This window comes from Anoplopoma fimbria, chromosome 9, assembly GCF_027596085.1.
Source record: "Anoplopoma fimbria isolate UVic2021 breed Golden Eagle Sablefish chromosome 9, Afim_UVic_2022, whole genome shotgun sequence".
Taxonomy (NCBI): domain Eukaryota; kingdom Metazoa; phylum Chordata; class Actinopteri; order Perciformes; family Anoplopomatidae; genus Anoplopoma; species Anoplopoma fimbria.
The window spans coordinates 12,055,481-12,080,583 of record NC_072457.1 but is presented as its reverse complement, the minus strand read 5'-3'; the positions used below and the strand labels follow the sequence as shown (position 1 = coordinate 12,080,583).

The 25,103-nt window shown below is 44.1% G+C and overlaps 1 protein-coding gene across 1 annotated transcript in view; it reads left to right on the top strand.

Moving 5' to 3' along the window:
- The first annotated feature begins 836 nt into the window (after nt 1-836).
- Nucleotides 837-25,103, top strand: part of bnc2 (basonuclin 2) — an 89,880-nt gene continuing 65,613 nt past the window's right edge. The window contains exon 1 of the mRNA XM_054604829.1: nt 837-969. Coding sequence (XP_054460804.1) covers nt 865-969 — 105 coding nt within the window. The 5' untranslated portion in view covers nt 837-864. The remainder of the gene's footprint in view (nt 970-25,103) is intronic.

Below are 25,103 nucleotides of genomic sequence, written 5' to 3'. Positions count from 1 at the left end.
ATGTAGGTGTTTGCATTTGCGTTGAGTCCATGTTCAAGTACAAAATGACTGACAGATGGATTAAAGCAAAAAAACTGAGGTCACGGGCGACATCTAATTCCCTAAACCCCCCCCCTCTTTTTTCTTTTACTCCATTCTTGCTCTCCTTGTCATCTGCCCCCCTCCTCACCTCCATCCTTCTCTTCATCCCTCCTCACCTCCAGTTCTCCGCACATCTTGCCCTGTCCAAGACGAGGCCCCCAAGGAAATTCACTGCAAGCCCTCCTTTTTCTCTCTCTCTTCTTGAGAATTAACTCCACACACACTCCTCAGCCAAGAAACCTCTCACACACACACACACACACACACACACACACACACACACACACACACACACACACACACACACACACACACACACACACACACATCTACTCCCTCAACTCTCTTCTCACTGTTATCCTTCTCTTGAAGCAGGACCAGCACAAGACCAAAAGAAAAGAAAAAAAGGCAACACGACCCCAAAGAACCCACCTTCACTGACTTTTTTTTCTCTTCTTCTCTCCTCCTTCACATTCCCTCATCCCTCCTGCCCTCCCTCTCTGTCTCTCCCTCTCTCTGTCTAAGTCCAAGGAGGCAGAGTTGGATGTGAGAGGCAGCGAGTGCGACGACACAGTCCCACAAGAGCCCAGCACAGACCCGGAGCCGCCCAGGCCGTCTCCAGCTAAGGCTAACGGACCCGCCGCCACCGCTGGCGTTTGCACGAGCATCCCCTCCAGTAGCCACAGTAGTAGCAGCAGCAGCAGCAGCAGCAGCAGCAGCAGAAGTGGTCTGGGTGGCATTAGCATCATTAGCAGCAGCGCTGAGGGAGCAGGCGAAAGCTCCATGCAGTTCAGCACCAGACCGCCTAGTGCTGAGCAGCCGGGCTTCATGGGGACATGGCAGCAGCAGAGCACTGACAGCAACCTCCTCTACAGAATGTCCCAGCAGGTATGTCAGCTCAGCCTCACCCCCTTCATCCTCTCACTCTCTGCTGTTCACTCGCTCCACATTTTCAGCCAAGTTCCAAACTTTTATGTTTCTGCTTTTGGTGTATGTTCAGAGGTTGGCTGTTGTGTTTCTTACCTGGTGTGTGAGTTAAGAAGAGAGTGTGTGTTTGTGTGTCAGTGTGTGTGTGTGTGTGTGTGTGTGTGTGTGTGTGTGTGTGTGTGTGATATTGTGGGTTAAGGGGGGGGGGGGATTGTTGTGGGCAATGTTTCGTTATTTGATATTTAAAAATAAGAATCCTTACACGCAATTGCATTTTTGCAACTTTTTCCCACTTTTGGAATACATCAGATTTGATGTTGTGTGTGTGTCTTAATGTTGTTGTTTAACACACAGTGTTTACATCAATGTATGATCTCTGTGTGTGTGTGTGTGTGTGTGTGTGTGTGTGTGTGTGTGTGTGTGTGTGTGTGTGTGTTTTGCTATTATTTTTTACTAATTCAATGCAAGAGTCATTTTCTGTCCCATAAAAAAAACAACTAAAATTGCATATTTTGTGTATTTGTAAAAACACACATTTTAATGCAAAAATATCAAATAGGCCTAATTCATTTATTTCAGCATTTGATGGATTATCCCTTGTCCGGATTCGTTACATACATGCTTAAGTCTCCGTAATTGGTCTGCGAGCGGTGTGTGGAGTTTTAAAGCAAGCAATAGCAGTGTTTTGGTAACCTCAGTGCCGATAAAGACTCGGGAAGGGGCACCCCTCTGGGACCGGCTAATTGACTTCATGTGGCCGAGGCAGGAAGCCCCTTGCGCGGCTGCAGAACAGCGGAGGAGCCGCGAATGAAAACAGGCTCGTCTGGAAAAGTAATGATGATAACGGATCGCCTCCCCCGGCTGAGGAAAGTCCACAATTCCTCCCGACAGTTACCGTGGATGTTACACTGAATTTCTCTCTTGTTTATTAGCTTTTTTTAAATTATTATTATTATTATTATTATTATTATTATTTTCGAGCAGCCCCCTAAGTTAGAGATTTATTTTTAAAGGACGGGAGGGATAAATGTCAGGTAAGGAGAGGGAAGAGGAGTTTGTGCAAGTGTGTGTGTGTGTGTGTGTGTGTGTGTGTGTGTGTGTGTGTGTGTGTGTGTGTGTGTGTGTGTGTGTGTGTGTGTGTGTGTGTGGGGGGGGAGACAGTAAAGATAGAGGATGGCTGTTCGGTTGCAGTTAATCATCGCGGACCTGCAGGCTCTCCGTACCGTGCACGTGCTGTTACACGCTCACACCACAGCGGCTCTTGCGCAACAGCCGCGGCTCTGTGCTTTTAATGATGAGAAACTTATTCTGTCACCTTTGGTTTTGTTTTGTTTTGTTTTGTTGTTTTTTTTGTTTTTTTTTTTTTGAAATCCCAGAGGTGCAACCGTGAAGGTGAAACCGCAGCGTTGACATTAACATATCCCTTCACAGTTATCAGATATCACATTTCTCAAAGCATCTTTTTTTTTTTTTTTTTTTTTTGACGATTTTCTTCTGTTGTTTCTTAATGAAACGGACATTACATTTCTTTCAATGAATCGCACCCCTGCACTTTTCATTCAAATCATTATTTTTTTTTATTTTTTTTTTTACAAATCCATGTGCTTAAATTATCCTAAAGAAAGTATTGATAAGTGAAGTGAAAGAGCCGTACAGAGATGAGAGTGCTCCTGTCTCTCTCTCTCTCTCTCTCTCTCTCTCTCTCTCTCTCTCTCTGTCTCTCTGTCTCTCTGGTTCTCCCGGTGTGAAGCAGGTGGATGGGCCCCTGCGCTCATCATCTGCTGGGACCCCACGTTTGCATCCCCAATCCTTTTTTACAAATGCGCGCCGTTGTTTCAATATAATCAGCTGAGGGACTCGCTGTTATTTATCCTTCCTCGCACCACTTAGAAGACATCTTCCCATGTTTAGTAGGCATGACATAAATCCTCCGAAGGAAGCCCGTTCCTTGACAGACTCGCCTTCTCGGAATCTAACCGATAATGACTTTGTGTTTGCCGAGGTTGGCGCACCCTGGGGTGTTGGGAGGAGAGAAATGCGGTATGTGGGGCTTGTGTTTCAAATTCTCCACTCTCTCTCTCCCTTAAAGAGCAACGAGGTGACACCAGGGATACACGCTATTTTATCGTTGTTAGGCCAAATTATATTCTCCATCTGATCGATGGAGACGCGAAACAGCTGTGCGCAGTGCGTTTGGGAGAGACGCGGCAGCTGAGAGGAGCAGGGCAGCAACAAGCACACACATTTGGCAATACTTTGGACATTTCTTGTAAAACACACACACACACACACACGCACACACACACACACACACACACACACACACACACACACACACACACACACACACACACACACACACACACACAAGGCGAGACTTTAGAAAATGGTAAAAAATAGCACTCTAACACGAATGCAGGTATTTTGCTCCCTCGGTTGAAGTGACGTAAATAGGGTCATGGTTTACGGCAGGTGTCTGAACACATCGGTGCATAAACATCAGTGAGCGATGAAAGTGAAGAAAGTAGAACAAATATTCTAATTATCAAATTGTTAATCAGGAGATGTGATGTTTTGTTTCTTTACCTCTTCGAGGTGTCTGATGACACAGTCAATCAGAAGTAAAAAAAAAAAAGCAGCACCTGTCTCCTCCAGCGTAAACAAAAATATAAAACTAAAATACATGTCGATTTGAGAACGAATATCAGCTCAGAATGTATTGATTTCCTTTTTAATTGCTTCCTGCCTTCATGTTCATGTCTTTTATATTTAAGTCGTGATTTCGAACTATTTCAGATTTAATAAATAAACGTGTTTCCATATTCACTTGTATTTTCAAGACAATGAAACATTTCCCAAACAGCCTGTTTTGCTAGAGGGGATACTGTTACAAATTGGGGAAACAGATAAAAAAATAAAGGCGAAATTAAATCATTTTTTATTATGTTTTATTTATTTAAGATTGCATATTGATATTAAACCTACATGCAATCGCTATTTTATTATTGCGTGTTTCTCTAAACTAACACAATTAACGACAGTGGGCGATTTAGGCACGACTGCAAGCGAATCATTTACACCTTTCATAAGAGGCCTTAATAGGCTTTTTAATCTAGTCTTTCCTAAAAAACACATAGCAGGAGATTCTCAGCCGTCATAATCCACGCGAGTGTCAACAGGAAACAACACGAACAGCAAGCAATTTAAATGAAATCAATGGCATTGATTCGATAAATACTGCATGTTTTCTCAGCTTCCTAATGTTTCAGAAATCGGTGCACATTTTACAGAACAACATTCATAATTGTTTTTATGGAGAAAGAAAAAAAAAATACAAACATATATTAGGAGTTGAATCATTTCCCAGGCATTACGGAGTGATAATATTTGGAGCCTTAATTGACCCGCTGCTGTACATGCGTGGCTATGAATATCGACCCTTGCAAGTTAAAAAAGCCCGGAGTTAAGTGATACTACCAGCCTAATTGGTTCATCAGGGATAATTCCTCCACAATACAGCAGCCGTAGGCCCCGTCGCCTTTTACATTTATAGTTTCTTCTCCACTTCAAGTCGGAGGAACGAAGGAACAACTCAAAGATTAGAAAAGCTCGTAAAAAAAAATGTACCTTAACCTCCACCTGAGGATCTGATGCTGCCAGCCAGGCTCACAGCAAGAGAGAGAGAGAGAGAGAGAGAGAGAGAGAGAGAGAGAGGGAATCTCTACCATCTAAAACTATCTCTAAAATAGACTTTTCCTTTTCTTTTTACAAGGGTGCTGTAACGCGGCTTCCTTTGAAGTGCGACAGGTCGACCATGGGCCGAGACCTGGAAGAGGTACAGTGGCATTGCAGCCTGCTTCTGCCTGCTCCTTCTCACACGGAGACACTGTCTCCACTTACCAATACCAGGGTTTACAGTGTGGAAATAGTAATAAGAAATAAATGCAGAATTTTAAATGATAATTATATTAAAAATAATAATAGAAATAATAATAATGAAGAATTTGTTATATTTTTTTTTATTTTAAGTTTTTGCATTCTTTAAATTTCTATTTTTTTTGTCCTTTAAATTGGAAATCAAACCCGGTCCCACAAGCCTGCATTGTTGTCCTTACCCTCACATTTTGCATTTGCAAATTTAAGATCCTAAAAAAAACAACTTAGTAATAAACTTAAACTAAAAAGCTGTAAAGGATTGTAGTGAAATTCATATTTCTATATTTCTATTGGTAATGTATTTTTTTCCCCAATCTTACTAAAAAAAAAAAACAGTGCTGCGATTGGTTAAAAATGCTTATTTCTATTAAAGAAACAAATTGTTGGCATCTGTAAATATGCTAGCTATTGGTTTTACAAAAAAACTACCCTAAATATCTTCGCTGAATTTCTGGCTTCGGTTTTTCCATGTTCATCTTTCTTCTATATTTTCTTGTGTATTCATGTTATGTCTTATATTTAAACTTTTTGTTTTGGAGCAATTTTTACATTTATACTGGTTGATTTATTATTTCGTTAATGCAGTGCAGCCAATACAAACCTGTCTGTGTGTGTAAAAACCTCTGCATGCTGTTAGCTCTCAGGACATGATGACAGACGTATTAGTGGAATAACATGCTCTGCTTTGTTTTGTCTGACTGAAGAAATGAGGTTGATATTATCCTCTTCAGAGCAGATCACAGAACGCGCTAATCTGCCTATTAACACACTGATACACTTACGTGGTGAGTGTGTGCATGTGTGTGTGTGTGTGTGTGTGTGTGTGTGCAGCGGTTGTTTTACGCAGTGGGATACAGGCGTGTTGCATATGTGGTGCATATGCATTGCTTCTTGCCATTGTGTGTGACTGAGAAGCAGTGATTTGATACATATGTGTAGAATTATCCACAGTCAGTGACCGTGTGTGTGTGTGTGTGTGTGTGTGTGTGTCGTTACACTGTTATTATTTCCATGTCTGTCTTTGATGGGTCGTTGCACACAGAGCATATGGATGCCTATACGTACATGTATCTGGTGTCAAACGTGCATGTGTGTGCTCTGATACTGGAGTTATGTATGTGCATGTGTGCATTAGGCGTGTGTGTGTGTCTGTGCTTTTGCCATTTATTTTTCTGAGTGGGTGGCTAAATGCTCATATGCCAGTTGTGTGAGTGTGTGCGTGCGGGAGAGAGTGAGAGAGAGAGAGAGAGAGAGAGTTTTGTATGTGTGTGTTTCTGTGTGTTGGCTGCGGCTCCATGTGTGTGTGGGTGCGAGGTGAAGTGTCTCTTGGCTGGCCTTGGCTGGAGAGCTGGAGGAGAGCAGAGGTGAAAGAGGAGATTTGCAGAAAAGACACGCACCACTTCCCCCATTACTACTTTTTCTTTTTCTTCTTCTTCTACTATGTCTATGTGTCTCACAGCCTCTTCTTCTTCTCTCACTCGCTTTACTCCCCACACCTTACCACCTCTTTTTCCCGTCTATCTTTCCTGCCTAAATATCTCCACCATTAGTCCTCCACATGCTAAATCATGGTGTTTTATTAGAAGGGGCTCTTGACATTGAACGTGTGTAACAAAGGGCCAGGATTACCGCTTATAATAAGACGCAAGGACAAGTGTCAGAAGGCGCACAATGTTTTTTTTCAATAAGAGGAAGTGGCTGGGTGTGCCTCTCCATCAGCCTGATTGGAGAAGGGTTGAAGCTACTTCTTTACCAGAACATTTCCAACCGATAGCACTTGTCCCTCACTGTAAAGTTATGGTGGCTCTTACATTGTTTAATGCATTTATTGCACTGCTACTGGCATTTTTCCAGATAACATAAGCAGCGCTGAGAAAAGGCCACTGTGGCATCTCTCTGTCTTTGTGCATATGCAGCAATGATGATGTGAGTGTTTCCTGAAGGCAGCATTACTTCTACAAGAGAGAGCACAGGAATGGGAGAGTAAGATTGAGTGGGAAGGTGGCTGCAGCTACTTGTATATTTACTGTATGTGTGTGTGTGTGTGTGTGTGTGTGTGTGTGTGTGTGTGTGTGTGTGTGTGTGTGTGTGTGTACTATTAAGAAGCCATCTAGTTTGACGGAGTAGGAGGATGTACAAGGTCCCATTCATGCTGTGGTCCCCACTATATTTACCCAGGCACCAACCAGGGAGATATGACGTCCGCAACATTTTTACTTTTAACTTGATTCAACTGGCTTTTTTATTTATGTATTTATGTTTTGCTTGCATTACTAAACATGTCCTTTCATTTGTATCAAAAAACAGAAAATACATATATATATAATTTGTTTTCCTGTTACGCCGTTTGATAAACATTTTTCTGCATATACAGTATATTTTGCAGTGGATAAAAATCAATATCTATGATTTTATTTCCATATGTTTTTGTCAGACTGTTAAGGAAAATCCGTCAATACGACTCCTCATGCAGACACCCCCGTTTTCCTTTCTTAGCCTCACCATCTTTACTATCATAGCCTCATATAAAACAAAAACATTTTAAACTCTTTTAGCTCTTAAGTACATGCATTGATCTTGCCAAAAAAAAGAAATCGGCCTCGCACATGGCCGTGATCATGTGTGTCCCGGGTCATACTGTAACCTCTGTAGCCGCGCAGTAATGCCCTGCAGGACAAGCGTTATGGGTAAGCACCGACCCTGACTCTGTGTGCGAGACCCGGGGCAACCAGCGATCAATAAGCATCATGTGAGCATCACTCACGGGGTTCTATGTCAGCTGTTTCCTGTTTTCTCCTGAGGAGACGGCCGCCTCACCACCATGGTGAATGCCTGAATACAGAATGTAAAGACACTATCACGGATGTCAAAAGCATTTCTTTATCATATGTCTGGCCCGTGTGTGTGTGTGTGTGTGTGTCTGCGAGTGTTTAGGAGCAATAGAAATGCAAAGCCATCGGCTGTGCTCTTATCAGAAGGCTGAGTAGTGAAATGCACTATGGATGAGTCTTTCCCAGGGAACTTGTTTTAGTCCCATGTGGGCATGTGCATGTAAAAGGAGAGGAATACAATATTGTTGTTCTTTATTTACTGTCATTATGTGAGCTGCTTTTACAAAATAATCAATAAAGTAGCGGTAATGTGAATAGAAATCTTAACATGTAACATTAAGGAGATTCATGTGGTATATAAGGCAGTGAACATCGTGTTGAATATAGTGTTCAGTGTGGCAGTTGCATATGGGGTTTAATAAACTCAGCCATGTGTATGGCATGTGATTAGACCCTCTCTGCACTGAAGGATGTTCGTCTGTTGTCCACTGAATGTTAATGTTTAATCTTACAAATACAAGAAATACACGCTAATTGTATGGAAAACGTTAAAAAATTATTTTAAAAAATTGCACATCTTTGTGTTTTTGTAGAATCATTGGATATATTTAGGTTGATATATTTTTCTCCCACTACTTTTTTTCCCTTTTCCCTGCTGATGGCTGTTTAAGCAACTGAACGCAACCCTTTTCACTCTGTTTTTTTCTTTTTTCATTTTCTACATTTCTCCTTTCAAAAGTGGGCTGTTGGATATTTGTCTTTGGGTAGTTTCCTGCAGTGGGGAGAAGTCGCCGGTGTGAAGAGGAAGTGTGTGTGTTTGAAGGGCCAGTCGCTCAGGATGTCACCACCCGCCTCTGGCTAATGAGGGGGACAGAAGCACAGGGCCAGGGAAACACACACACACACACACACACACACACACACACACACACACACACACACACACACACACACACACACACACACACACACACACACACACACACTCTGACACGGCAAGAATGCAGCAGCTGTCACCAAGGTCCAGGCAGTTATGAAAAAGGTTGAAGTATAATTGTGCCTTCTGTGTGTGTGTGTGTGTGTGTGTGTGTGTGTGTGTGTGTGTGTGTGTGTGTGTGTGTGTGTGTGTGTGTGTGTGTGTGTGGTGTGTGTGTATGGGAGTGTAAAGTGGCAGTACCAGGGGTCACAGAGGTGTTGAGATCTGGGAGGGGCGCATGACGGTTTTGGTAGTCCAGAGATGGCCACCGGCAGCAAGGATCATCACACATATTGACTCAAGTGAAAGGAGAAGGAGTCAGAGGAAACATGTATATATATATATATATATTACTGTAGTATTTTAAAACATGGCCAGATGGCAGAGACATTGTTGTGTTCTTTCCCGTCCTGTGTCCAGAGGAAGGTGACATTAGGTGTGACCTGTGCTAAGTGACAGGAACTTGGGCATACTTTCACCGCGGCTTCTCCCTTTTCCTGTTATTCCTCAACTCCTGTTATTTTGTTTGCCTTGGAGCCGCGCCAGCGCAACGGGCAAAATCGACAGCCTACTATTTTTACATCCGTCTTAAGGACCCCTGTCTGCTCGCTCTGCCTGCCAATTTGCCCCATCAGCAGTGGCAGCGAGGAAGAGCTCTCAAGGCACTGAGCCTTTCATTCTTCTGTTGGCAGTGTGGCTAATGCTGTCACTGTTATTTGAAAAAGCACTCAGGGTGAATTGCTATTATTATTGTTAAAACCATCATCATCATCATCAGGCTTATTTATGGTTATGGATAATTATGGTAATTTTGTTCAGGGCTCACAGTTGACTCCATCTCTTTCCGCTGATAATCCGACGAGTTTTTGTGTGTTTGTTTTTTTGTACTGTACATTTTCGATGTGCTGGCAAATTACCAAAGTTGTTGTGCAGAGAAACCCATTTTCAATGATTTTCATGTCTGCGGTTCACATGTGAGATGAGGCGAACTTGTGTGCACACAGGCAAGAATAAATGTGTTACATCTCTTAATGCATAGGTTGAACTCCGTGGCTTATGTGTTTTTTTGTGTGTGAGGGCGAGAGAGGCTTTTCTCCCCACTATTTCCTGTTTCGTTCTCTGTACTACTCTCTGTTCTGTTCTGTCTCCAGCTTACCATGGAGATTTGATTGCTAGAGGCCCAGGGAGGATTTTAGGGAGGTTCTGGAGAAGGGAGGCTCGTGGTACAGGCTGTGGTAGGCTTGTTGCCAACGAACATACACACATACACAACACATTCAGTCCTACAGACTTAGTTACCTGCGTTCACCCACTCCTATTATGTCTTTTTCTTTATACTTATTTAAGTATAAATTGCTTCCTCCCTATGCTGTCTTTTTAACCCCATGAAAAAAGCTTGGGTCCAAACTCATTAGCTACTTTTTGTTGTGAGCAAAGTGTTAAAGCAACATGTGTAAGCGTTTGTTTGTGCTCTCTGCTGACTTTGTAAAGATGTTTGCGCTGTTGGATTAATAACATTTAATGGCCACTGTTAAATGCAGCTGCCTTGGCATCCCACAGCTCGTGTTTTTCTGGCAAACTGAGACTCTGGGTGGCTTTTTGTTTGTGTGTGTGTGTGTGTGTGGCTGTGTGTGTGTGTGTGTGTGTGTGTATATACGCAGTGCAATGAAATACCTCAGTGTGTGTGGGCTGGATGGGAGAGGCATTGTGTGTGTTGTCACTGAGCATACCTGTTCACACTGCTGAATCCAACCTCTCTGCATGTGAGCTGATCACATATTGAGCATTGCGCTTCACTTTTCTAACAATCTATAATGTCAATTAAGTCACAAATGATCTAATTAGCCTACTGTGATTCACATCAATTGGTCTGACCCTGTATCCGTGGCAACCAGCCGAAGGGGGAAGCTACCATGCATGACCTCTGGCACCACACATTGTTGGCTGTCCACCTCTCGTGACACTCATTGTGCGATTGAAGTGACGGCTTCGGTCTTTCAGAACGGGGACGAAGTGAGAATTCTTGTAGAGAAAAAAAGCTCTGTTTTTTCAGTGTGTCTCGTAAGACACTCTCAAAGTTGTGTCTCGTGTTGTTGACACTGACACACACACACACTCTCTTACACACACATGTATATACTTGCTTTCTCTATGTTGATGTTTTCCTTGTAAATGGCCTGAGCTGCTTCTTCCATTGTCGGGAAACGCACTCAGCGATAAGTGCTTTGTTGGAGCACCGTTCGCAGCATGATGTGTGTGACTCTGACTGGCATTTAATATTTCATGGCATTTAATCCATTTGATATGTTTCCTCCAAATACAAAAAAAAATAAAAAATCTGGAGCTTTTGTTTCCCTTATCCAGGCCATTACTTCACAGCTTGTTGATCAGTTTAGATTTGTAAAGGCTGGCAACGTGGGATTTATCACCCAGATTTATAGCTATTTTTCTGCACGACCATAAAGCTGATAAATTTAGCGTCTTGACTGTGGCTAAAACGGGGCCTCATGAGGGCAAAGGTGATCCTTTAAGCCCAATCAATGGGCCACCAGATATAACTCAATAACATAAATAATACAAGCATCATAAGCAAATGGCGGGCGAGATTTATCGCAGTAAAAAGGTGAAATGAGAGCACTTAAAGAGCAGCCAGGTTTACAGGATGTAGCAGCAGACAAAGATAGCGCATTATGACAAAGAAGAGCAAAAGGAGCCGGCAGCTTGTGCATCAGTCAGAAGGTGAGGAGGAGGTTCTCTTTGAGATCAATTGGTAATAGGCTGAAGTCACAGAGGCGATTAGAGGCGTCGACTTGCCTGTGTTGTAAATGCTGTCAGATCTGTTAAAGGAAGCCTAATACCTCTCAGGTTGAAAGCTGTAATAACATCAACTGTAACTGGATCCGCGGGGAAGTGCAAGCGAGTCTGCGTGAGTGGAAAAGGAACGGGAGGAAGACGAAAGCGTTTCATGGTGTGTGTGTATGTGTGTGTGTGTGTAACGTCTAGGTGTGTTTGTGTGTTTATGCGCGGTACGGAGCAAAGGCGAGAGCCGCAGGGTTGCTCCTGGCATTTTTTCCGGCCACCAGATGCCTGTCACTGCTTTAAGAAAAAAAATGTAAAAAAATAAAAGAACAGGAGATGAGGACAAAGAGGAGGGAGGGGAGGCAAAAGGGGGTGGGTGGGGTGGGGGGGGGGCACCGCTGTTCAAATCATGTCACGTAGCGCTAATTCATCCAGCCTCATTAGAGAGAGGAAGGGACCAGAGGGCCTCTCTTAGGACGGGGCCCGGTCTCTAACACACACACACACACACACACACACACAGATACATGCATACACTCATTGTCTCAGTTTTTACCCTGGCACATACTTACACACAGATGCAATTCTCTCTTTCCCTCTCACACACACACACTCACACACACACACACACACACACACACACACACACACACACACACACACACACACACACACACACACACACACACACACACACACACACACAGAGAGACACGTAGACGTACATACACAGATGACACTGGCACATGGTGCAGTGCGGGGGCAGTTTGGGGAATAGAAAATTGCCTTCTCAGGAAGGCCCCGGCCAATTAAGGACCTGACCGTATTGAATGTCAAGTGTTAATTTAGGCTCCCCCTCCACCTCCCTCCAACCCCCACCCTCACCCTTCAATTTCCCAGCAGTGCCGGTGGTGGCGGGGAGTGAGAGTGTGCGTGTGTGTGTGTGTGTGTGTCCCAGAGATGAGCAAATACATGTCAAGCCAAAGTTGATTGCCTGCCTCCGTATTATGTGTCGCAGGCAAGTGGCAAATGTGCTCCCTCCTTTTAGCCTCCCGCGTACCCCCCCAACCCCCCACCCCACCCCCAAGGGACGCCGCGATGGTAGGAGGAGGAGGAGGAGGAGAAAGGGAGGATTAACTGTACCGCAGTGATAAGAATGGGGGGTTTACACTGGGGAAGTAGGGGGAGAGGTGGTGGGGGGGGGAGTAAAGGGGACAGGCAGGGAGAGAAGTGGGAAGAGGGCACGGGGTTTGTTTGATCTCACAGGACTGGGCGGTGACTTTGATAGTCTTTTAATTGCCTTCATTTTCACAGAGGTGATGTCCCTGGCAGACGCTCGCAGGGTAAATAGTTTTAAATAGAGAATGAGTAAATTTACTTTAGAGTTTAGAGAGACGGTTATTCAAAGAGAGAGACAAAAAAGAAGCTCTATTAACTTTAAGAGAAACTTTAAATGATGTCAACTCGACGGCCCTTGCATTACACTCACGGCCGTTGGCATGATCCAAGGGGCAGACAAGGTTGTTTGCGAGTCGGACTGATGGTAAATGCCCACCTCCTTACCTCCATGATCTAATAGACATCCACTTAGTCTTAATGGGCAGATTCCCTTTCTCCTCTTGTGATGACTGTTGCACTCTTTAAAGGTGGAACTGCCTGATTGTCTTTCCTATCAACCCCCCCAACACACACACACACACACACATACACCACCACTCCATCCTTTAGCCTCTGTATCTCATGTTCACTAGCTCTCTCCGAGGATAGAGGGGAGTATTTTTTAACAAAATAAATATTAATGCATTGCTCGCACTCACACCAAAGCCAATCCTCCTGCTTTAGCCAGCCCTCTGGCTACATCTGTTAGTCAAAAGGCTCTTTGTTTTACATCCACGCCGCTGTGTTGTACCCTCGACATGTGTGCCCGAGTCTGTGTGTGCGTGTTTGTGTGTGTCTGGTGATAGCAGTGATGTTGTGAAATTGAATAGAGAGGGTGAGTATTGATCATTTCCCCCTGTGTGTTATTAGTGCCTGCTGCTACTGACAAAGAGAGCATGAGCCACCCGCACAAACACAAACTGATAAACACATACGTGCGATCTCACATACACAAGCAATCACACACACACACACACACACACACACACACACACACACACACACACACACACACACACACACACACACACACACACACACACACACACACACACACACACACACAGAGCCATGTTTACTCAAGAAAAACAGTACGTTGTTTGCATGTTTTGACAAGCATAATATATTGCTTCAACAGGAGAAAAGCATTCTTTCCTGGGACATAATATTTTATGGAAATTTCAACATTATTGCCCAGAGGTGGTGGTGTTGGAAACCTGTAAAACTACAGCTCCTGCAGTGTTATGACAAACTGGGTAATGTGTCACTGACTTATACGCGTCAAGGGGCTTTTCAAATAGAGACAATTTGAGTCCACTCGGCTTACACACAAATTTACGTTCTTTATTATCACACTGTGTTTTTTGTCAATCTGCTGTAAGTGATGACACGTTTGGAGTTCACAGAGGTCATGGTGAAGTGTAATCCAATCTCTGATCACTGATATCAAAAGAGCCACCCGTACAGGCCTCAAGGGCCGGGGGGGGGCGGGGGAGAAAGAGGGTGTTACAGCCCAGTATAAGTGCTTCGTCTCTGGGTAGATAGTGATGTCTGCGGGGCCTCTGGAGCTCCAGTGGTCAGCCACGACTGAGAAGTCTGTCAAGCCCTAATTGATCACCCTAACCTGGGGAGCTGAGGATAAAAGGAGAGGGGTGTGGAAAGGATGCAATAGATAAGACTAAAGGGAGAAGAAAGAAGGGGAAAAAAGGAGTAATTGTGCGACCGGTGGCTTAATCTCTCTGGACTGGCCGTTTTCTCCCCTCTGGATGATAGATATGGTAGGCCTAGCGTGTGACACAGATGGATAATGCAGGCGTCTGGGGTGATAGAGTTATAAATTAACACATTACTGGACCTTAATGTCGACTACTGTGGATGACCCCACACCAACATCGTCAACCCTCCAGGCACACACACACACACACACACGCCTACAGTCTCACTGATGCGTCTAGCTGAGCTCAGGGTGCGGATTGTACTCCTCAAGTGGCATTGATTTGTTAAAGTGCTGAATTAGCAGAAGTCCAGCTGCTCGCGCTTCTGTACTTTTTTTTTCTTTCTTTCCTTTTTTTTCTTCAGTATTTTACAATTTCTCTCTCTTAGCTTCTCCTCCTCTCACTCTTTCACTCCCTCGTTGTTGCTTCATTCTATTTGCGAAGTGCTGATTTGTCCTCTCTTTCTACTTCATCGTGTTCTCTAGCACTTCCTTGCCTCCGTCTCTCTGTATGATTGACTCACTCATTTACCCAACAACACACCTTTTGCTCGGTCACAAGCGCTCCTTCAAGCAGCTTTGCTCTCCTTGGTTTCTATCCCCCCCCCCTCTCCAGTCTCCAGCTGGAAGTTTCACCCGAAAAGAACAGTTGTTTTTTCTCTCCTTCTTCTCGTGGCCCACACAATACTGCCAGCCAAAACTGTTATGTCCCTGACTTTGAGACTGGAAAGGAAGTGGTATGTGTGTGTGTGTGTGTGTGTGTGTGTGTGTGTGTGTGTGTGTGTGTGTGTGTGTGGCTGGGGATTGGTATTTAATAGCCAGACATACAGAAGAACTAATATCCAGAGCAGCAGTAGCCTGCACATTGTAAGGCCACACACAGTGACAAGCTCCTGCATGGCTCGCTGTATTTAAAACTCACCCGACTCCTGTAGTGCAAAGCAATGGTTTATACATCTACAAGCTAACCACAATGAATTCCAATGGTGTAAATGTCATGTTAAAAAAGTGCTTCTGGAGACTGAGCAGCGTAGAGAAAGGGTCACTGGTGCCTCTGTCTGCCGAGCATGTAGTGGTGTGTTGTACTTGGGCTTGTGACTTGGACCGACTGTCTGGCTCTCTGAGTCCGAGTCAAGGCCCCTAGCCAAGAGGTGCAGATTTGTTAGTGTCTGCTCCATTATCACCCATCACTCTCATGGTTTGTTGTATGTGTGTGAGCGTATGAGGAAGAGAGAGAGAGAGGGAGGAAGGAGAGTAAAGAGACTGTCCCCCTCTTTCTGGCTTGCTGTGGTCCAGCCCAAACAGTTACCATCTGGTGACCAGTGACTGACCCTTTTTCTTGTCACATACACACACACACACACATACACACACAGACATATACACACTGAGTGCCGGACTGCGTCCAAGTGATGAGTGAGTGACCACCCGACTCCCCTGCAGAGTGTCCGTCTCTGCCAGACCTCCCAGGTCCCTCCCCTCACTGCACATGATTGGTCGATGAAAGGTTGATGGGCGACTGATCTGTCCACGGCTCCAATAAAATGCTCAATAAAGCGCCGACCCCGGCCCTGACAGGGCTAATAGAAAAACACCTAGGAGGAAAAAGTACCTAAACACACATACAGCACACACGGGTGCACACATACACAGATAATTGTGGCCAAAAATAAGCACATATCTCCTCGCTAGTTTAAACCACATTGCTGATTTTCAGTTTTTTTGTGTTTGGTTGATTTAATAAGGCCACCTACTGCTACAGTCAGCGTGACATCTAGTGCTTTTATTTCATTCTATTTAATCAAAATAAATCTAAGTTATATGTATTATATTAATATATAAATATATCTTAAACGGTGGGTATGAAATTAATCGGCAACTATTTTGATGGCGGATTAATTATCTAAGTCATTTTTTATGTTAAAAAGTCTCTGCATTAACACAGTTTCTCAGTATCTTTTGGTTTGAACAGTTGGTCGGCATTTTTATAGATCAAATGATTTATTGCTGAATTGAGAAAGTAATCTCAAGATTATTCCATTGAAGAAATAATAGATTTTTGCAGCCCTAGTCCACATATCCAATATAGTGGCCTTCAAAAACAAACTTGGAATATGAAGCATAGGTGGTTGATTGGAGATACCAGTTGTTTTTGTGTGTAGTGAGGCTCAACAAGAGAAACAAGGGTGTGTGTGTCTACCCTGCCTGGGTGACAGAGACGTGAGCACCAAGGTCAGAGGCAGAGAAGAAGTGACACATGCATCACAGGGTTGTGACATGCCGGGGTCACTACAAAGGTCATGCTGGCTGTCCGGAGGACACACACTCATCTCCTTCAGCTCCTCTCTTGATGCGTGCGTGTAGTTGTGTGTGAATGTGTGTCAAGAAGTGACCGTCCCTTCAAAGGAAACGGGAAGTAGAACAAAAAAAACTCCACCTCTGCTTCTCCTGGGCAGTGTAGTTGGGGGAACAAGGATTGAGCGGAGAGCAGGTCACAGGCAGGGCCTAATGGTAGTGTGAATGTGTGACTACAGCTCTCCCTTCAGTTTAAACGCAGGGAGGGGACAGAGAGGAAAAAAAGAGAGAGTGAAAGAAGGAGGAAGTGGAGTGTGTTGGGAGACCGAGGGACGGAGAGAAACAGAGCGAAAGCACAAGTGAAGCATCTCAGCAAGAAAAACACTTAAAGTGAGGGATAGTATGCGGAGATGGTTGGGGGGGGACACAGCCGGGGGACTGAAGTAGGGAGGAGGAGGAGGAGGAGGAGGAAGGGAGGGTGAGCGCTAGGATGTGTGTCCCTCGCCTGAGGCTGATGCATTGTGACAGTCACTTAGAAGGATTTCACTTCCCCTAAACTGTGGCTTGCAGGAAGAAGCGCCATAAGTTGGGACAATTATGGGCTGAAGGAGATATGACAGGACACATGCAGAGTGAGCCGCCGAGGGAGGGAGGAAGTGAAGCGAGGGGGGGGAATGAGGCGAAGGCTGTGGGTGTACATGTGCGTGTACACTCAGGAGAACAGAATCATATCTGCTTGTATTTGGCAGATTGGTCTGTATATGTGCACACCAAATACCGTGTGTGTGTGTGTGTGTGCTTGCCTGTGGGGGCCAGGGAGGGGCTCTTGCTCGTGCGCTCCATGTCAGGGAGGGTTTTCGGCGTCTCGCTCCTCATGGTACCGTATGTTACCACTCTGCCTCCCTCATTCCTGCGCCTCATGTCTGTAACTTAACCTGGTGACGGAGGGAAGGAGGGAGAGGAAGAAAGATCAAAAAAAATAAAAGTTTGATTTAGATGCTGCCAAGAAACATGCCCTACTTTCCTTTTTCTAATCTTGGGTTGATTTTATTCCTTCCTGTGATTTTTTTTTTTACATTTTTGCATGTTAATAGTTTGGTCTTTCGTGTCATAGTCCTGATAAGAGTCCTTCTTGCTACAGTACATGGTATGTTTGTGTGCTGCTGCTGTAAGCTCTGCCAAGAATGTCACTGCAATTTGAGTGTAAGTGGATTCCAAGAAATACACTTTTCCTGTTTCATTGAGTCGTTTTGCTTTCAGCGCTATTATGTCCTTCGTGCGAGTGAGGTGCTGGTGAAATGGTTGCTCGTTTTTTTCTCTGGTTTGTGTCTTTTTAAGCGTGGCACCTACAGTTACAGCTCACCTACTGTTCTCTTAATTCTCTTTCCATTTGAGTCTGTCTGTATGTGTGTATTTGTGCGAGCACAGTGCGATAAATAATGACGACAGCAAAAAGAGCTTTCATTTTGAAAAATATACTACACTTGACCGCTCTGTGATACCATCTATTCAAACATAAACAGATAGATAGTGCCACTCTCCCTCTGTCTCTACTTTTCCTTTTCAGTTTTTTATGTCTCCTTAATGTTATTGTTTCCTGGCATGTTTCACAGCCAAACGCACAACTGAACAATGTTACACAAAGAGCCCATGTGTCACTCATAAAACTCAGGCTAATTTAAATCTACCAGACACTGTGTTTCTTTTACAGGCCTTATTACAGGCATTTTGTGTATTTAGGATCACTTGCATATGGTAGTTTTATCTCTGGGATCTGTCAGCTTTATTAGCAGGTACAAGGCCTGCAGATTCTTAAGATTTTGAATAAAATATAGCACTTTGTGTCACATATTAAATACCTGTAGTGTTAGTCGCCATTTGCGTCTGCAAGATATTTCATTTTTTAGATACGGATGAAGATATATTGAAGATAATGATACTGCAGCAGCAAAGACAGAGTTTTCCCTGAAGTAATGCGTGAACTAAGATCTAGTCCTCCCTGCTCCGCTCCCTCCTCATCAGTATGGCTGTTGTGTTTGCTGAGCTGGCTTTTGATAGACTTTCGTTTGGTTTGGTCATCTGAGATTTGGTATTAGCTCTCTTCTTTTCTCTCTCTCTCTCTCTCTCTCTCTCTCTCTCTCTCTCTCTCTCTCTCTCTCTCTCCATCCTTCCCTCCACACCTCTCTCCTGTGAATTACATTCAGATGCACCTCCAGACTGGCTGTGTGAGGGAGTGACAGAGGGGATGGATGGAGGAAAGTAGGAAGAGAGGGGCACACTGGGACAGAGGTTGAGGGGTATTAGACCCCTCAACACAGCTGGGACCCCGACTATCAAAGAGATGGTAATGACCGTCTGCTAGCATTAGAGAAGCTGGGATGAAAGAATGGCCAACAAACCCACGGAGAGAGGAGAGTTTGGCGCTGTGTCGAGCCTGAGCACGTAACCAACGCTGCCATATTCCTGTCGTATCCAGGGGGATTAATGAGTGAGATTAAATGTTGACGGATTTCACTTTCAAAACAATTTAAAAGTGAAAGGTCCAGAGTAAAATTTGAATAGGTTAGGGGAGAGTCAAAAAATATTGCTGAATGCTTTCAGGGAGATCTTTGCTCAGGCCCCAAAAACATTTTGTTGTTGTGTTCAGACCAAAAAAACAACCTGTCAAAAATAAATCCCCCTCATTCATTTCAATGAGACCCCTGTTATGGCGCAGCACAGGTCCAACCCACCTTTTACTGCTACTTCATCCTTCGTGGCCAAACAAATATGGTCAATAGCCCAACAGCAGTTAGAACTATAGTCACATGATAAGCCTTCAGAGTCAAACTGCGCTCCCTGGATTGTATTTAATTTTCTCACCAGTATCCATAGCAACACGTCCACGCTAACACAGCCTGCCTTGCCCTTTTTTTTTTTTAACACTGTGCTATTTTTGGTCTGAGCCCCTGCTTAAAGCATTCTTAAGCATTTAAAAAGATGGTAGACGATCCCAAATGTTGTACAAGTAGTTATGTTTATGTTATATTACTGTAGTTTAGTCCCAGCCCTGCTTAGCTGAACCCACGTCCTGGTCGTAGGTTTAAAAAAGAAGGGCAGCGTCCCACTTCTTAGTGCCTATAACCCATACCCCCTTGCAGCAGTCATTAACCATGACAGGGGTCAAGAAGGGTCGTGGGCTAAGCACTCCATCGGCTACAGAGTCAATAAAGGGCTCATGTCTGTCCACAATGACCCTTAAAGTGATCTATTTAAGCAAAAGAGCAATGCGCATTTGTATGTTGCTGGTGTTTGAGAGGCGATTACGAGTCAGCACATCGTGGTCCTTGTTGTGACTTGTTGAAGCTTCTCTCAAAGAGGTGAAGTAAAGTCAGATCTCTTTGCGGTCTTTACAATCTAAACACCATAAAAACACATTTGTTAACAATGGCGCAACCATGGACTGAAGAGCACACCTCTTTCTGGGTCTAAGTCCATTTTTACCACTGGTAGCTGCAGCTCTCCGTACACACCATGCAGGTCTAAATTATTAATAAACTCTCGCTCTCCCTCCATGTTGCACTCTCTCCCCTATGTCGCTCTCTGTTGCCCCCCCCCGTTCCTCTTAGCACTTGCTTCATTTGTTTGCTTTGAGGAGCTAAATCTTGTTTGCGCGTATTAATAAGTCAAGGCGGATTATTCTCCCCGCCCCCCTCTACCACAGCCCCCGTAGCGTCCGAGCCCTCTCTGCTTACACTGCGGCCGGGTGGCTCTGTTTGCAGAATCCCCCCCTCCACCCTATCCCATACCAGAGAGGCGTAGTGCGCTAGGCTAATTAGATTAATTCCGATGCCTGTAATGATTGCTCACCATCTATTTTTAATGACTGGTGCATATCAAAGAGTAGTAAAGCATGCTACCAGCAGAAGCATGCTCCCACTCCCCCAGTGTGTCAGGCACTGTAGGGGGCACTGGCTTAGTGTTAGTGTTAGCATATTGCCATTGTGTGTTCGTGTGTGTGTGTGTTCAATTGTGTCACTGCAGGCTATGAAGGAACATGTGTTCAGTTTGGCCTCTGCCTGGCCTCCTCAAAAGGAAAAAAAATGCAACACAAATAAATAAATTAGCATCCACTCGATGACATGACATTGTGATCTTTTTTGTGGTTGTGATATAAACCCTTCTAGCTGTTGTTGTCTCCCGGTGCTGCTCATACGCATTTTTTTATTTTATTTTGGGGGGACTGGAAAATATAAAGATGACCAAGGTTAGGATATGGAGTAAAAAAGATGTAGAATTAATATAATATTTGCAGAAAGTAAACAGTAAAAGCTTTTTAGTTTTTTTTGCTCTATAACTCCAATCTGATGTTTTATTCTCTGATTCAAAACACATCCTGTTTTCTCTGCTTCCCCTCTCTTGTAGTAAATCAAAAAGTAAACCTTCTTCATGGTGTGTCATTGAGCATTAAGCCACGGCTTACACCTTGCCATCCCCGAGCAAGTGTGTTCATCACCCCCTCTTTATGCATTTGAGATGCTGCTCATCTTTAATGGATAGATTTGAGTCTCTTCCCTCTTTCTTCACCCCTCTGTCTCTTGGCCGTGTAAAAGGGAGTATAAATATTTGAGAGGCAAGAGGTTCAAAAGTGGGGAAAAAAGGGGGCGTTTAGCGAAGCCATTTGGAAACACAAATCTGAAATGAGAGACTGCGAAGAGTAAAGGAGGGAAGACAGGACGGGTGCAAGAAGCAGAAATCCTTCAGAACAAACCCTCCGTATACATCTCTCTCTCTCTCTCTCTCTCTCTCTCTGTTTTCTTCTTCTGTTCCTCTCTCACGCTAAATAAATACGTGCAACTTACAACTTTCTCTCACACAGAGTAGATTTCCATAAAATATTAAAGAAGGTGTTTCCTGTAATTATAGCACTGTTTGCCTCTGCCTCAAAGCCTGATCTGTAATTAAACAGGATTGCACACGCATATGCCAAAGTAAAGCACGCTCAAACACACCTCCATGCCCCCAGACACACACACACACACACACACACACACACACACACACACACACACACAGAGAGGGAGGTGCAGATTTGTGAGTAGATCGCTGTAATTCATACTCTCTCATAACACATGCTCAAATTTGTACACACACATTCAATGGACTCATTCATAGACAAGTCCCCATACACATCAAATCTTAGGTAAACACACATTCTCTACTCCCACACACTCACACACGCACACACACACACACACACACACACACACACACACACACACACACACACACACACACACACACACACACACACACACACACACACTCTTTACTTCATTTCCACAAGAAAAAAAAAAATCAAGAGTCTGTAATATGCTATCTCTCCCAGACACCCTATTGTGATGTTATCTCCATAACTATCCATATATTGATCCACTTCCCTCTTTAATTCTCTCTCCATCTGCCCCCATCCCTCCCGCCCATCACCCACCCAGCCCTTATCTAATCTGGCTATGCCACTAATGGCAGCCATTCCCAGCCATGAACAAGTGCCATAATGTGCTCTGGTAAGCCGTTATGATGTGAAATGACCCTATTGATTGGCTTGCATCCCCACTGACAAACAAAGAAGTGGCGGCAGTCACTTATTACTGTTAATGAGCTGTGGGATGGGCCCTAAGTGGCACGGTGCGGACACACACACACACAAACGCATGCATGTGCGTACATATGCAGACTTGCGCCCTTTGCATAATTGTGGAGGCATCACTCCTACCTGTCTGTGTCCCGCCACATTTCAGCTCGTTAGCGGCGGGTGGTCCCACCGTGTGGGCTAGTGACGAGCTTTTAATGGCCGCCACTCGGCATTGTCATGTCGCGTTTTCGATGACTGTTGCATCTGTTTCTATTTTTGCGTCTGTTGTACACACCTGGTGTGTCCGTAATGAACAGAGCAAAAGGCTGCCACTTAGTCTGACAAATGAAACAAGCTTTTGCTTTTTGAGTAAAGCGTGTTTTAGCACAGAAACCCAGATGTGGGTTGATGTCGGCTGTGTAATGGGAGCCGAAGCAGCGGTAAGTGTAATGATGGCCAAAACAAAACTGGGAGGTTTGGTTAGACAGCAGTGTGTTGAGGCCACAGGCGTAGATCTGACTTCGGCACTGTGCTGCGTAAAGGGTGTGTATGCCAAGCTGCTTTATGAGTGAGGGGATTCTTCTTCTTGCTTACGTGTGTGTGTGTGTGTGTGTGTGTGTGTGTGTGTGTGTGTGTGTGTGTGTGTGTGTGTGTGTGTGTACAAGGCTGCCGTGTGTTTTCCAAGCTGGCAGCTCCTCCCGGGAATAATCCATGGGACACATCCAATCAGCCGCAGTGCATGTGCGACACATGTTTTTTTATTCAATCTTCTTGTCTTTTCATCTTCCGCCACCACTAGAACGCTTCCTGCTATTTTCTTCCCAGCTCGGGACAAACGAATAACAGATGTGAGGGTTTGGAACGTACCCTCCGCTCCACCTCTCCCCTTCCCATCCTCCTGTGCTGTGACTAGTCTGTGACAACCTTTGCACTCTCTCTCTCTCTCCCGCTCTTTGTTTCCCAGAAGCCCGCCTATCCCTTGTCCGCTATGTGGGGACATAAAGCTGCACCCTTTTCCCACCCCTTCCCACTGGATGACTCCTCTTTTGTGTCGGTCTGTGTGACTTGGACTATTTTAGGGTACATGTGGAGACGGAGCTTGCTCCTCAGGGTCCCCCATTTTTACGCAGTGAATCAGAGATTTATTCCATTTACTGGAATGATAAGTCAGCATGGAAACCAAGAATAACTGTGTCATACAGTTGCTTCTATGTTTCACTGAGACACATTATTCATTTCAGTGGAACTAGGAAGGGGAACTGTTACAAGAAATGACATCGAGAATGAAAGAAAATGTGGAGAAGTGGAGTCACGTTCAAATTCAATGGCTTGTGTTTTTTTTAACACCAAAAGTTTGGAAACGTTTCAAAATCAGATTTTTTGTTTTGCCATCTAAGATTTTGTAGTTTATAGTGGGATTTTCTGCTATATGGCACATACAACCCTCACATTTTCCCATACAAATCAATCAAGAACTTTAATAATTAAACTATAATCCAATACATTTGCTTATTTATTAGCCCCTCAAACGAATAAATCAATGGCGTATCAATGTTGCATACTTGAAAAGATTTATTTATGCAAGGCCGCGGCTGGAACGGAGGATATAGTGGGGTGTCTGGGAAGAGTCAATATTTTCATATGTAAGCCTGTGAAATTAATGACCTAATATCTGCAATGAGAAAGCTCGTTTTAAAGGCATAATCCTCTCCCTGTTTCTTGAGAAGACAAGAGCAACGGAATCAATGAAGGTTTAGGCTCTGGGAAATTAATATGGCATACACACACGCACATGTATGGACTCACACACACGCAAAAACACGTGGTTATATCTAAGACAACACACACACATACATACATGAACACTGTTTTATTCTATCCGGTATGCCAGCCCCTGCTGCAAAAGAGATTGGGCTTTTATTTGATCGCACAAAGTGACAATCTGTGACAATAAATGGTATTAAATTGGTTTTATTATTCTTCTATTTAAGGGGAAAGCAACTGATTCATTATACTTCTGTGTGCAACAAAAATCTGTGCATGACATTTGGCAGTTCTTAAAAGTAGCAATCAGTCACTGTATTAAATCCAAGGGCCAAATACGAGGGGAAACTGTACCTGCACTCTACATAGTGAAAACACATGTTGAAGGAGTGATTTCTAATTTTACTGTAATATGCTCCAGTGCACAAACTGTACACTTTGAGAATTCACTCTCAGATTATGTAGCAGACCTTTTTTTTCTTTTAGTTCTGAGGGATCATTTATTTTGGGTTGTGCAATTTGTGCGCATGTAACCCTTACCAAGCTTATTGGTTACAATGCCAGGAAAAGACGAATGCTCTTTTTTGCATTCACCAAAGAGCTGCAGTTTCCTGTGCACACACTCTCACATTTAGAATTAAAATGCCATTACTTAGCTGGATCGGAGGAGCTCAACAAGACAGAGGAGACGGGGAATGGGAGAAAAAAGAGAGACCAAAATGGTACTTAATTCTTTCATTATCCAAATGAATGAAAATCACATCCATGCATCAAGACAAGGCCGTGCATCTGTCTCAAAATTAGTTCACCAATTATGTGCGGAAGCTAATGAAGGCGGGGGTTCAGTGTGGCGATAGTTCGCAGCCGTCAAAAGGCTTTTGATTCCATTTGGAGGAGAGACCTCTGAGGGCAGTCTGGTCTGGTGCCAGCTGACCTTCTTTATCTGACCTCTCACCCCCGTAGCGGCTCGGGAACTGGGCTGATAGCTGATTTGTTGGCTCGCCCGAT